This window comes from Calliphora vicina, chromosome 3 (assembly GCF_958450345.1).
Source record: "Calliphora vicina chromosome 3, idCalVici1.1, whole genome shotgun sequence".
NCBI classification, from domain to species: Eukaryota; Metazoa; Arthropoda; class Insecta; order Diptera; family Calliphoridae; genus Calliphora; species Calliphora vicina.
Window position 1 is genome coordinate 77,078,764 of NC_088782.1, and position 13,003 is coordinate 77,091,766.

The following is a 13,003-nucleotide window of genomic DNA, read 5'->3' on the forward strand; positions in this document are numbered from 1 at the left end:
CCCTCTTCTAGTTAGAATTATTGTAATGGTTCAAAATTTGTGTCGAAAGAACTTCATATATCATAAGTTTAGATGTTAAATCAGACCAAATGTTTGATATTGTGTGTATAACAATAAATATAAATGAAAAAAATCACCGAAACATGAAATTCATTGATTTTAGTGCCATATTTAAAAATCGGTTAACAGAATGATAAAAACCATGTTAACCGAAAATCAACATTTTAAATTAACCGGTTCACTTAAAATAGAAATTTTAAAATCGTTCGGTTAGTTTCCTTCCCAGTTTTATTTCAGGAATATGTAAGCCCTTTCAATGGATAGCCGATATCATAGAGAATTATACATACAGGATGTTCTGCATATCACATTTTATAAAAGTGGTTTGAAATCACATAAAAGGTGTTCTGTGTACATAATTTTGTGATTTTAAAACGTTCAGCAAAGTCACTAATGTTGTGACTTTGTCTAAAATATGTATGTTCAATATCTTTAAATTAATTATAGAATTCATCATAAAATTTATAATATTTGTTAGATTATATTATAATTTATCAATATGTGTTAAGTTTTTGCGCTAATTGGAAAAAAAACTGCAACAAAGTTGAAGCACGGTAACCAAAAGCAATTGTGTACAGTGGCAGCATTGCTGTTTTGTTCTATTTTTGACATAGTGGTTGAGCTTGCGCCATAGTTTTTGCAAAATTTTTATAAAACGTAATTCCATTCTTTTTAATTCCATTAAAGATATAACAGAAGCTCCAGACAATTTTTATTTTCACTTTAATATTACTACAAAATTATTTGCAAAACAAAACATTTAAAATAAACGAATCAGCTGTTTTCCTGTACTTTCGAAAATTTAACCCAGTAATGCCGACTGTACTAATGTAGTTCTTGTTTACAGGATACGTCACGTTTATTAAAATACCATTTTTTTTGTTCACATATGTAGGGTGGATTCCAAAATGTATGTATGCAATGCAACCTTAAAAAGTCGAGCGATTTTTGACGCAACCGTGTAAACTTTGATAATGTTTCATATCGCAAAATGTATGAAAAGGTGAAAACAGGCAGCTTTGTCTTGATAAAGTTATGGCTGCATTGCATACATACATTTTGGAATTCACCCATACTTAGTACTCACCAATACCTCATGGGGAATTGTGTGATCGCATTATTTTTTGCTACTTTTTTTGAGTTATTGAATTTTTAATTTGTGATATTTTCATAATGCCCATATTCCCTCATTTGGAATTTATTATTGCGTTTTGTTTTTGTGACCCCAATGTCCTATATATAGGACGACTTAAAAAACCACTTTTTTTCAATAAATTTTTAGAAAACAATAATTGCACTGTTTTTTATTTCTCATCTGCTTCCAAAATAATATAAAAGTACTTTTAAAATGATCAAGCTCAAGCAATCGGCATATCTGGGTTAAAATCACACCGAAAAATACAATAACGATGTAATTTACGGAACAGGCACAAATCACACGTGTGTTTTTTGAAATCACGTGGATTACAGAACATGCCTGATAGACGAGACACGCCTAATTGTCAAACAAAAATACAACAAATCATACGTCAATCTAGAGATAGGTTTTTGACAACAGGGGCCAAATTACCGCATTCGTGATCGAATGAGCTATCGTATCGAAAAATGATTACGATATCGAAATTATGATAAAATGTACTAAATTTCTAGCTCGATATCGAATGCCATAATCTCAAATAAGAAAATTACGATCAATTTTACTCGATATCGAATGCCGTAATTTGGCCCCAGACTTAGGTTTTCAAAATTACGTCTCGTCTCTATGTTACCCTATGGCCGATATTATATGTGTTGTTTTGGGAGAAAATACAAATATTTTCAAAAAACTGGGATAACAAAATCACTGTGAGTCGCTCTAATATACATAAATTAACTTAAGTTTAAGTGTTCACCTAAATTAACTCGTTAGTATTTAATATTTAAAATTGTGTTAACACATGTATGTATAAATATTCTTCAAACATTGTCCGAATAGCTCTCTTTAGATTATTTGGATATTTTGGCGTAAAATGGTCGGTATTGAATTAGTTATATTCATTAATTTGTTTATAAAATCCTTTCACATTTTTTTATTTCTATACGATGGGGTTAACAAAGACAAAGAGCATCGGGTTAAGCTAGTAGAATATAAAAATGAATAGAAATGTTTTTTATAATGATAACTTTGCAAGAATTTATTTATGTTTTAAATAAAAAAAGATAACAATTCATGCATATGTAGGTAAGATGGTGTTTTATACACATTAGAATAAATTTGTATTAAATAAACCTAAAATGTTATTTAACGAAATGCAAAAGTTAAAACAAAAAAATTATAACGAATAAATCCAAAAACAAAAATAAAAAAAATAGTTTATACAAATTTGAAGAAACATATAATTATTTAATGGCCCTAATGATAATAATCGAATGGATGAAAATGACAATAATTCAGTTTTTATATCAAAAGAAAAAATCAAGTTAATTTACAACAGTTAATCGAAATAAATATCGACATGCAGTTATTTCTAAATTTATGAATGATCTCAATAAGATAAGGAATTTTTTATATTGTATTTTTTTTTTATTTAAATTTTTTTTATATTTTATTTTTTATAATTTCATTATGCTACCTTAGGTAACTATAAATAATAATATTATTTAATTATAATATGTATATATATATATAGATATATATATGTATATATGTCTATATATTGTATGTATATATAGTAAATTTCATTTCTTTAAATACTATAAAATTAATATATTTTATAGGTTTTGTTGTTTTTGTATGTTTGTTTTAGCATTTGTGTTTATGTATAGAGTTAAATTATGTATTTAAGTTTGTTTGTTTGTATATATATATATAATATGTGTGTGTGTGTGTGTGAGTGTAATAAATAATTATAATTACTATAATAATTAAGTTAATTGTTTTATATATTTATAAATAAATAAATATATATGTTTGTGTGTATGTATGTGTGACTGTGTGTGTTTATGTATATGAGTGATTAATGTTGAATGTGAGTGTTGTGTAAATGTGGGTGGTTTCTATGTGGAGACTGGATGTGGGTTTGTTTGTGTACATATTTTATTCTTTTTTTTGTTCTTTATATTTTAAATGACTGACTTTTTTCTTTTCTAAATGGCACACAATTGCTGCTACGCATCTACTAGTTGTTTCTCATTCTCAATGCTTACAAGATTTCTTCTTTATCAAGAATCCTGTACTTCTTTTTGCAGTTTATTCTTTTGAATTGATCCTTCGATTGCATTATTGTAATTCCGATTGAATCGTATAGTTTAACTGATAGAATTTTATAGAATATATTTTCATTTGTCGACCTATGGATACATGTATGTTTGTATTTATATGAAAGCGTTCGTACATGTATATGTATGTATTTGATGATGATGATGACGATTATTGATTTAAATTTGTTGTGTATATGAGTGTGTGAGTTTCTTTTTTTTTCTCTACCTATTAAAGCCAATTTATTCGTATTAAATTAAAATTAGTTCATTTTATATGTTTTGTATGTCTCCCATATTCTATTCTTGTAATGTTTTGGGGAAAAAATAGGCCGGAAAATATAAAATATTGAATATACGTTTATCTGATTTTCAGTTTTCATTGTCCCCATTGAGAGGAAGAGATTTTTCTTCATTGATTTCTTTTACCGTTGTAGATTTTCTTCTATTGTTTTCTGCTGGTTGTATGGTTGTAATTTTGTATAATTATTGTTAACTAAACTTAATGTATTTTCTAGATTAGTTACATATTGTTTTTGTTTTGTTTGTATCTTTTTGTATTTCTATAGTTGTTTAATTAAACTTATGTTATTCTATATTAAGGTTTTTGGTATAGCGTCATTGTGTTTTTAATCCTCGATATTGTTGAGACAACCACGTCCTCAATATAAACGCGTGTATCAACGGGGCCGTGTTCCTTTATAATTGGGATTTGGATGTCGTCCTGGATGTCGCGGTTGAGCTGTTTATGTGTAAAAAATAATATAGTTAATAAATGTGTAAATTTATCTCAAACAAATATATATATATATCATACCTGGTATCATCATATTGACTGTGGGGTACATGCCAGCCATTTGTGCAATCGGAGGCCTCAAATCTGTCGATGGAGAACGGCGACTATTTGGTAAAGCTACGGAAGGCTGTGAATGAAACATAAAATATTTTGAGTACAATTTTCATACAAACAATTTCTTAACAGTCAGTATAAATTTAAGTTACCAAAGTTCTTTCCTGAGGAAAAAACTTCCGGTTGATCTAAAATACCATTGATTGATTGTTGGTTATATAAAAGAACATGTATCATCAAACATGTATAATTAGAGCCAAAAGTTTTATACAGACCTATAATTGATTCATTATTACATTTATTAAACAACACAAGTCCTGACATTACTGTTGCTATGCATTCAGCAGGTGACGTATTTCAATTAAGAGAAGCAACTAATTTACGTTGAAATCAAAAGCAAGCAACTATGTCTTCAACAGGAGCTGGTCATGCTTCATTGGCTGAAGCTAGTTACTCAAGAACTTACATGCTTGAAAATATTATTTAAAGATCATAATTTTAATATTACCGATATTACAAACTTGCTGAAATTATTAGACATCAAAAATATCCATTCTCGCACAAAACATTTTGATATGAAATTCTATCTTGTTCGTGAAATCAAAACTAAATATTGGTAGATCTTTTAACAAAACTATTATAAAATATCAAGATAGAAAATTTACAAAACGGTCTTTGGTTTTTTAGGTGTGTTCGCGTACTTTCTAGTAAAAATTATCCAGTAACTTTTAGAAAGTAAAAACAAATTTACACTTAATCTTGTATGTTTCTGTTTGTAAACATTTGATTAGTAATGCCCATTTCAAAAAACTAAAACGCTGTTGGATCTCAAAGAAACAAAAAGTTAATAATAAAATCATTTTTGATCAACAAATGCATATATGCAGTAAAAATAGCACTAAAAAGTAATTACAAATTTATTTTTGCAGTAAAACTATAAATTACAATTTTTCTTTTGTTTACCTTCGAAAATATATAATCATATGTTTTAAATATATGTTTCTGAAAAAATTGTCCAGAGACAAATATAAAGTTCTCTATCAACGACATTATGTTGAACTCTCGTTACAAGTTTAAAAAAAAACGGAATCGCCTAACTTCCAGTAATAATGTATACATATTATTATATATTATCAATTTCGCGAACACAACAAGTATCTGTTTAAGTTAGATTCGTTGTGAGTTCCTTTTTAGCGAAGAACTACTTTAAATAAGTTATACTATTTTTATCAACGTGTTAATGTGTATTGCTTCCCTTATTTGAATCGATTATTTCAAAAACCGTCTAGCAACAAATTAATGACTTTGAGTAAATCAAAGAAAACTTCCTAGCAACCTCAAAATTACTTTTACAAAATTTATATTTTATCCTATGAAAGTTATTCATCTGTGTAACTGCTTGGTAAACACAACACTTTTTTATCTATATTAACGTATATTCAAAAAATAATATTAATTTTGCATTTAACTGTTTTCTGAAACAAACAACCATCATACGAAATATTCAAATTTTAGTAGGAACTTCAAAAGTAAAATAGCAAATTAACTTTTTAAAGCGTTTAACATAATATTCGTATATATGGGGGATTTCAAGTAATAAGTTAAATGGATGAGAAGAAACACCAGTTAGCCAAAATGTCAAATTTTGACCCTCTTCTAACTCAGAGAGTTCTTGACCGATCATGTTGAAAAAATTTACTATCCAATAGGACTAACATTGGTGCTAATTTCATCTCGATCGGAAGACATCGATTTCAGTTGGTTCACTTGACATGAAATCCCTCGTATATAAATTTTTTCTGAAATAACTATTAGTCATCATACACTCGTTCTATAGTAAATTTTTTTGTTGCTTGATTGATTTTTGAAATAAAAGATTCATTTATGCAACTTATAGGGCCCATACACAACACCATATAATTGTGCAATCAAGTGCTTGTGCCAGCTGATTGACCGTGTATGAGCTTGTGGTGTGATTGTACCAGCTGCTGGTGCTTTATCATAAAATTAAAATCGTCATGGCAAAAACATCAAAAAAATAAAAAAATTTAAATATGAATGCCAAAGAAAAAATATTTTGGGGAGCATTTCTCGAACGTAAACAATGCCTAGCCTATGGGATGTTAAAAGTACGGAATGGTAGAACAATTAAAACAGGTGGACCAAGAAGCAGATAGAGAAAAAGAGGTAAAAAGAACAAATTTCGAACAAATTACAAGTTTTTCGACCAAAAAAGTGAAAAATCTGCTGCAGGAACAGGTGATGTATTTGAGTCTTCGTTGTGGTATTACGATAATCTCAATTTTCGGAAGATCAGGAATGTTCCAGAGAAGGAAAATGTACCATCATCACCTTCTGCGCTGATTGTCAATTCTTTTAGAAGTTTAGTATGTTCTAGTTCCCCTTTGTTTTCTATCCATTTCTTTATCCAAATACGATTTTTTTGCTCATTTTTCATTTTAGGATAATAGCAACAATAAGTTCACCACAAATTTTATCATTATTCATTATAACCGTTTCCAAAAAATTTAAAAAAAATTAATTTTGTACTAGCATGCACAATCACTTGATTGCTCAATAACGATGGTGTTGTGTATGGGCTCTATTAGCTGGAAGTTTTGACACATATTCTAGCAAGTTTTTCGTTAAAGTTTTATTTTCATAATCGAAATGTAAAAGATTTGTGGAGCATGAAAATTAAATGGAATGAATTCAAATAAAATTTACTTTTTCGTAAAGAATAATTGAAACATTTTTATTTTCAAATTAAACGCCGTATTTTTTATGTTTAATTTTTAGGAAAAAAAAAACAATTATGTATATTTTTATAAATGAATACGTACATGGGCAAAATACGTGTGTCCGTATTTGAAATACAATCCTGATGCACCCGGATTATAGGTACCCAACAGCGGTTGATGATGATGGTGATGAGCAACAGTAGCAGCTGCGGCTGCTACAGCGGCAGCATTTGCCACATCAGCAGCTGCTGCTGCAGCAGCAGCTCCACCTAAAGCAGCTGTAGCTGCTTGTTGGGGTACGCTAGCGGTAGCTGCCGCAGCTGCTGCCGGTAGAGCAGCACCATTTGCTGCTGCTGATTGTAAATGGGGTGGAATGTGTGCAGGTCCTCGAGCTGGTGCAGTTGTTATATAAAGCGATGTTGGATGTGTTGGAGCTAGTTCGCCTCCATTATTTTGAGCATTAATCATGTACGATGGTGCGTAACATCCAGCAGCAATGGGTGTGGCAGCATTGGAAGAATTGTGTATACTGTTGGGCGAATTGTTGTTGCTGTTGTCATTACTGCTGCTGGCATTTGTACCAGGCGAATTGCGCTGTGATGCCGGATTGCGACGATATTCCACAGCGGAGCCGCCGCCACCACTTGTAGTAGAGCCCTTTTGGCGGAACGCTGCAGCAGCTGCATTCAGCCGAATCGGTGGCTTAGAAACATTAACTATAGGAATATTTCCGGTGCCTATGTCGGCATTTGGAATAGCCTGATAACTGTTATTGTTATTAGTGTTCTGCATATTGGCACTACCAACAAAACTGGGCGGTCCACTTAGTAGCGGAGTCTGTGGTTTGTCATTGGATACTCCTCCGCCTCCTCCACCACGTTTTATTGAATGCGGTCGGGAGTTAGTGCTACTGCTTGGCGAAGCTCTAGTATCGTTGTTGTTATTATGCAAAGCAGGTGGCTTGCCGTTACCATTGTAACCACCACCACTTGTTGAATTTTGTCTGCTTAAACTGGCGCTCTGATACGAAAGAGGCTTCTTTCCTCCTCCACTGTTAGTGTTGTTTCGCTTTTCATACGAGGATGATACGTATGAATTGTGAGGGCTGTTGCTATTATTGCCTCCACCTGCATTTAGGGTAGCTTGATGCGAAATTTCAACATTTCCATAGTAATGAGGCGTAGAATTGCAACTACTGTAATTGCCTCCATTGTTGTTCATTATGGGTGGTGTGGAAAACACAGAAGGATTTCGCTGTGAGTGGTGTAGGGTCGACGAAGAAGGCATCGAATGCGGAGTGCTAGGAGCAGATTGAGAGGTACCTGCAGTGTTTCCACCGCCAACACCTCGACCACTGTATACCGAATTGTTGGCCGGTCCAAGTTGCGCTACGTTTGTAATCGTCGCCGGGTCCACTATGGGTATGGCAGACGGACCAGGAGCATGTATTGTGTGACCACCGGATTGTATTCCCGGATGCGGTGCATGATGATGTGTTGTGGTGTAGAAGGGCGTGATCACAGTATTTGAATGGTGAGGATTATGAATGGCGCCAGCTGTGGCATTCGCTTGACCAGCTAGACCTCCTGTAACATGACCTTGTGGATTGACAGGTGGTTGGATAATAGTTGTCTGAGGCGCCATGTTAGCGCCTGACTGCGGACCAATGGCTTGCGCAGCGGCATTTGTGGCATATGGGAACATATTTGCTGGAAATATTGTAGCATGTTGTGGTAAAGCGTACATGGTCGCGGTTGTTGGAGCTACACCACCGCCACTGAGATCTGTTGTTGTTGGGGCTCCGGCTGTGGCTTGAGGAGCTGCTGCCGCCAACGTGAGTGTAGGAACTGCATGTCCTAGTTGGTATGTGGCTGTCGTGACACCATTGGGTATAGACGCAGCAGCTAAAACCTGATGACCACCATTAGTTCCTGCACTAGTGAAGTGTGGAGGAGTGGGACGCTTGATTCGACCAGTGCCATAATATGTTGTACCACCACTGTGGCTGGAACCTACACCACCGCCAACTGTATGTACATGTGATTGGTATCCTGTTGTAAGGGAGCCATTCTGATGACTGGTATTCGGTGTGTTACCGCTGCCAGCATGGCCTAATGAATTATTCGTAGTATTCGAGGAATTGGTTGACGGTCCAGCCGTCGAATTGCCTCCATTCGGACCAGTCGTGTTCACGCCGCCTGCGACGTGACTAACATTACCAGGTGCTGATGGAGGTGGTGCAGCTAACAGTGAGGTGGCGGGAACAGCTTGTTGAGGTACATAGTATGTCATGGTTTGGCCCCAGTATCCTAGATTACAAGTGTGAAAATAACCAAAGAAATATACATCCAGGTATACATACTTGTATATATAAACTATTAGTTAGAAATATAATGCGGTTTCACTTACCATTGTATGGATATGGATATCCAATCGGATAAGTTGTCATTGGTATTTGCTGCAATTGGGCTGTAGCAGATGCTGGAGCTGTTGCCGTCAACGGAGCTGGTTGAAATTGTTCGCCGGAGTATATCACTTGACTGGGGTAAATCGGAGCACCATTAGTTGTGGCGAACTGTGTGGTCGGGTAAGCAGCTACGGGTACCATCGTTGTTGCACCACCCGCTGGATATATAGCTTGGGTTCCGGGCTGCAAAAGACCGGTGGTATCACTACGTTGTTGAGAGGGATCAAAAACTGGCATAAAATATCCTTGAAATTCCCCTTCAACTGGTGGAGGATAAGCGTAAATCATTCCTTGTGGCACTGCGTAAATGCTTCCATCAGGCTGAAAAAACATATAGACATTGCGAAAGAATAAATATAAATATTACTATAGAATATCACAACACATACCCCTTGCTGATATGTGGTAGTACAATAAGGATTAGTGGCGCTGCTATTGGGTGTGGCTGTTGTATGGAATACCGTAGAACCATCAGGAGCCTGGTAGCTTTGAGTCCAACTTGTCGCCCTCGGTTCTTCGGAAGAACGTTTTGTCAATGTATCACTATTGCTAAATGGCGTCGAGCGCGAAGAGTGTGGAGTTTCACGGTTCTGCGTCTGAGATTGCTGTGGAGTTTGTGATTGTTGCAATTGTGATTGCTGTGTTGGAGTCGCATTTATCGGAGTCTGGCTTGAATGCTAAAGATATAATTATTGAACATGTTGTCATACAATCAAATGTGTAATGTTTTATTTAATACCTCCCGTTTTACGAGATCATCCTTTTCATTAATGGGTATATTAGGACTAGTTGCTTGATTCTTAAACTTTTGAACTTCAATGCGATCGTAATTTTTAGTTGATGTAGTTGTAGTTATACTGAGACAACCATTGACCGAATTATCACATTCATCATTTTCATCCGGGTTACATAAATCTGAAATATGTTACAGCCATTAGTTAATGTGTTCAAAACTGACTACTACTACTATTCGCACTTACCGTCTTCTTGATAACTGACATCCAAGATGTTATTTGATGGAATTACTTCCTCACCGACGTTAATTGTTTGGGTCGATGATTCCGATACTGATTCGCCGCCACTATTTGTTGCTCCTGTAGTTGTTGATTCCATCTTGTTATACTGCTGTTGGGGCTGTGGTTGCATTGTATGTCCCTTGTGCTGCTTCTTTATGGGGTTGTGCATTGAATGCTGTTGTGGGGGCGAATTATTTTGATTTGTATGATAAATACCACCCCCACTGTTGACGACATTGCCACCACTTGCCAGCGCTTGTGCCGGCGGCATGTTAGACGGATCGTAATGATAAACAGTACTATAAATATTCCAAAAAAGTAAACGCAAACATTAATCTTGTTGTACAATTGCAGATACCAACTTTGAAAGGATTAATCTAAATTTTTTTAAGGATTTTAGTTTGAGTTTTATAGAAAAATACTATTCGAAGAAGAATATTTGGTCCTAGTATTGTATAATATTTAATAAATGAAGTCTAAGACGAATTTATTATATTAGAGTGACAATCATTGTATGGAACAAATGTATGTTCGAATTTTGAGGGCGGAATATTGTGACACTAGGTCTAAAACTTCAGTGCCGAAACGGACAATGCTTTGGGGGTGTGCATTGAGCTCAAAGTTCAGATATATAAAAATTTTACTATCTATAATTTGCATCAAATAATAAAAAATACTAAAGAACAAAGGAGATATAAGGGTTAATCTCTAAAAGATTTATTTTACTATACTTTTCATTGAAATAAATAAATCTAATCTGTAAAATAATGCAAAAAGTTACCGATTTTTACAAATTTATTTTATATAAATAAAAAATTTGCATATAGGTCAAAGGTCAGAACCTTTGACCTCGAGGCGCACTTAACAATGTCCCACTCGGCACACTTTGAAATCTAAAAAAAAAATCGGCTGTAATGCAGTACGCATGGAAATAATAGAGTACGTACTGTGAAAAGACTTTAAAGATAATCATTCATTTTATAGAAAGGCACAATTGTTATATAAGCAAGCACAAATAAAACCAAATTATACAAATTATCTCAAGCACATCTTTACTGTAATCGTTTTACTAAAAAGTCTTATTTTCCAAAAAACTGTTTTCAAAATAACCATAACTACCCAGCAAAAAATAATGGAAGTCATACTATACAAACGACATCTTAATTACATCCAAAGTAGCTAATGCATATATCTTTGCTTTGTTTGAAGTGAGCATTGAATCAAGGAAAACCAAAAATACATACAAAAGGTGATTTATGAATCTATCTATATTATAATTAATGTATGTTTCTTTATTTGTTGGGTTTGTACCTTATAGAAGGCCAAACCACTGAAATTTTTAAAAAAGGTAGGGTCTTCAAAATTTATCACCTCATAGCATGCCCGAAAAACTTAAAGTCCGCAAATTTTTTAGAAAAAATATTAACAGCTTTAGCCACAGTAGCCCTTTGATTTTTCAAGGGTTAATTGCTTTTAGATTTGTTTTATGAATTTTTGAAATAAAATATTTCAGTATGAAAATTCGTTTGTTTTAAACAATTTTAGTTAATTTTTATTCCATTTTAATTCATTTGAATTATACACTGAAAAAAAAACTAAATTAAAAAGTTATACAAAGTTATATGCGCGATATTTTTCGGGTATGTTGCAATCTAAACTGTTTTATATGCTTATTTTTCGCTTCAGCATCTTCCTCCGACAATTCACCTATTGACACTACTACATGCTTGCTTACCTCAGCTCCATGGATCAGATTTTTATGTACCGATGCAAAAATAAGACGGCGCACAGAGGGATTTTGGTGTCAAAAAGTCAATTTTTCAAACACTTAATTTCAACAATCAAATGATGCAGTTTTGTAGAGAAATGTTTAAAGATGAAATGTACACTTATAGTTTTAAGAAAAAATTTATTTTATTTTTAAAAAAGTCCATGCTAGTAAAGTCCTTGCAAGGGTGTTAAGCAAAAATTTACTTATATTTTCACGCAATTCAGTGGTTTATATACCATTTACCTTTAACATATTTGAAAAATATAACATTTCCACATCAATAAAAAAAAAAAATTATGGGGATACCATAACAGTTAAGAAGATATGCCCAAATCTATAAGTCTCTAATAATTATTGTATTTTTGATTTTCCATGGAGAAAAAAAATGTAGCCCCACTTTCCCCCAAGCTCTTTTTTTAATAAAATGAAAGGTGGGAGTGTCTTGTTTCGATTAATAAAAATAATTGTTTTCGGAAGTATTATTGAAACTCAGCATGAGTTCCTTTTTGGTTTCAATAAATGTATGTACCAAATTTCTAGACTTTTGCTTGGATATAAACAATTTTATGCGAAAAAATCAATTTGGATTGTATGGGCAGTGGGCGTTGGGGGTGGACGATTTTGATAAAATTTCATTTCAGCGCTCTACGACCACAGCTTATAATTTTTGCAAAAAAAATTTATGAAGCCATCCCTCTGTAGGGCGAGTTAGTATATTAAAGATTACACGCCCATCCGCAAATTTCCGCAACTAACTTCAGCACTTTTATTATCTTAAGAATCTGATAAATACAATGAAAAAACCCTACGGGGGAATATTGGGGGAACACATCTAAAACTTTAAGTAAACATAATGAAGTT

The 13,003-nt window shown here is 33.4% G+C and overlaps 1 protein-coding gene across 9 annotated transcripts in view; it reads right to left on the bottom strand.

Annotated features, from left to right (window-relative positions):
* Positions 1-2,601: 2,601 nt before the first annotated feature.
* The window catches only part of enc (encore), a 75,869-nt gene continuing 65,467 nt past the window's right edge, over positions 2,602-13,003 (bottom strand). For all 9 annotated transcript variants that reach the window (XM_065506278.1, XM_065506276.1, XM_065506277.1 and 6 more), the window contains 7 exons: positions 10,336-10,670; positions 10,095-10,270; positions 9,745-10,032; positions 9,298-9,676; positions 6,991-9,197; positions 4,115-4,220; positions 2,602-4,039 (listed from right to left, as the gene is read on the bottom strand). In XM_065506278.1, coding sequence (XP_065362350.1) covers positions 3,978-4,039; positions 4,115-4,220; positions 6,991-9,197; positions 9,298-9,676; positions 9,745-10,032; positions 10,095-10,270; positions 10,336-10,670 — 3,553 coding nt within the window. In that variant the 3' untranslated portion in view covers positions 2,602-3,977. The remainder of the gene's footprint in view (positions 4,040-4,114; positions 4,221-6,990; positions 9,198-9,297; positions 9,677-9,744; positions 10,033-10,094; positions 10,271-10,335; positions 10,671-13,003) is intronic.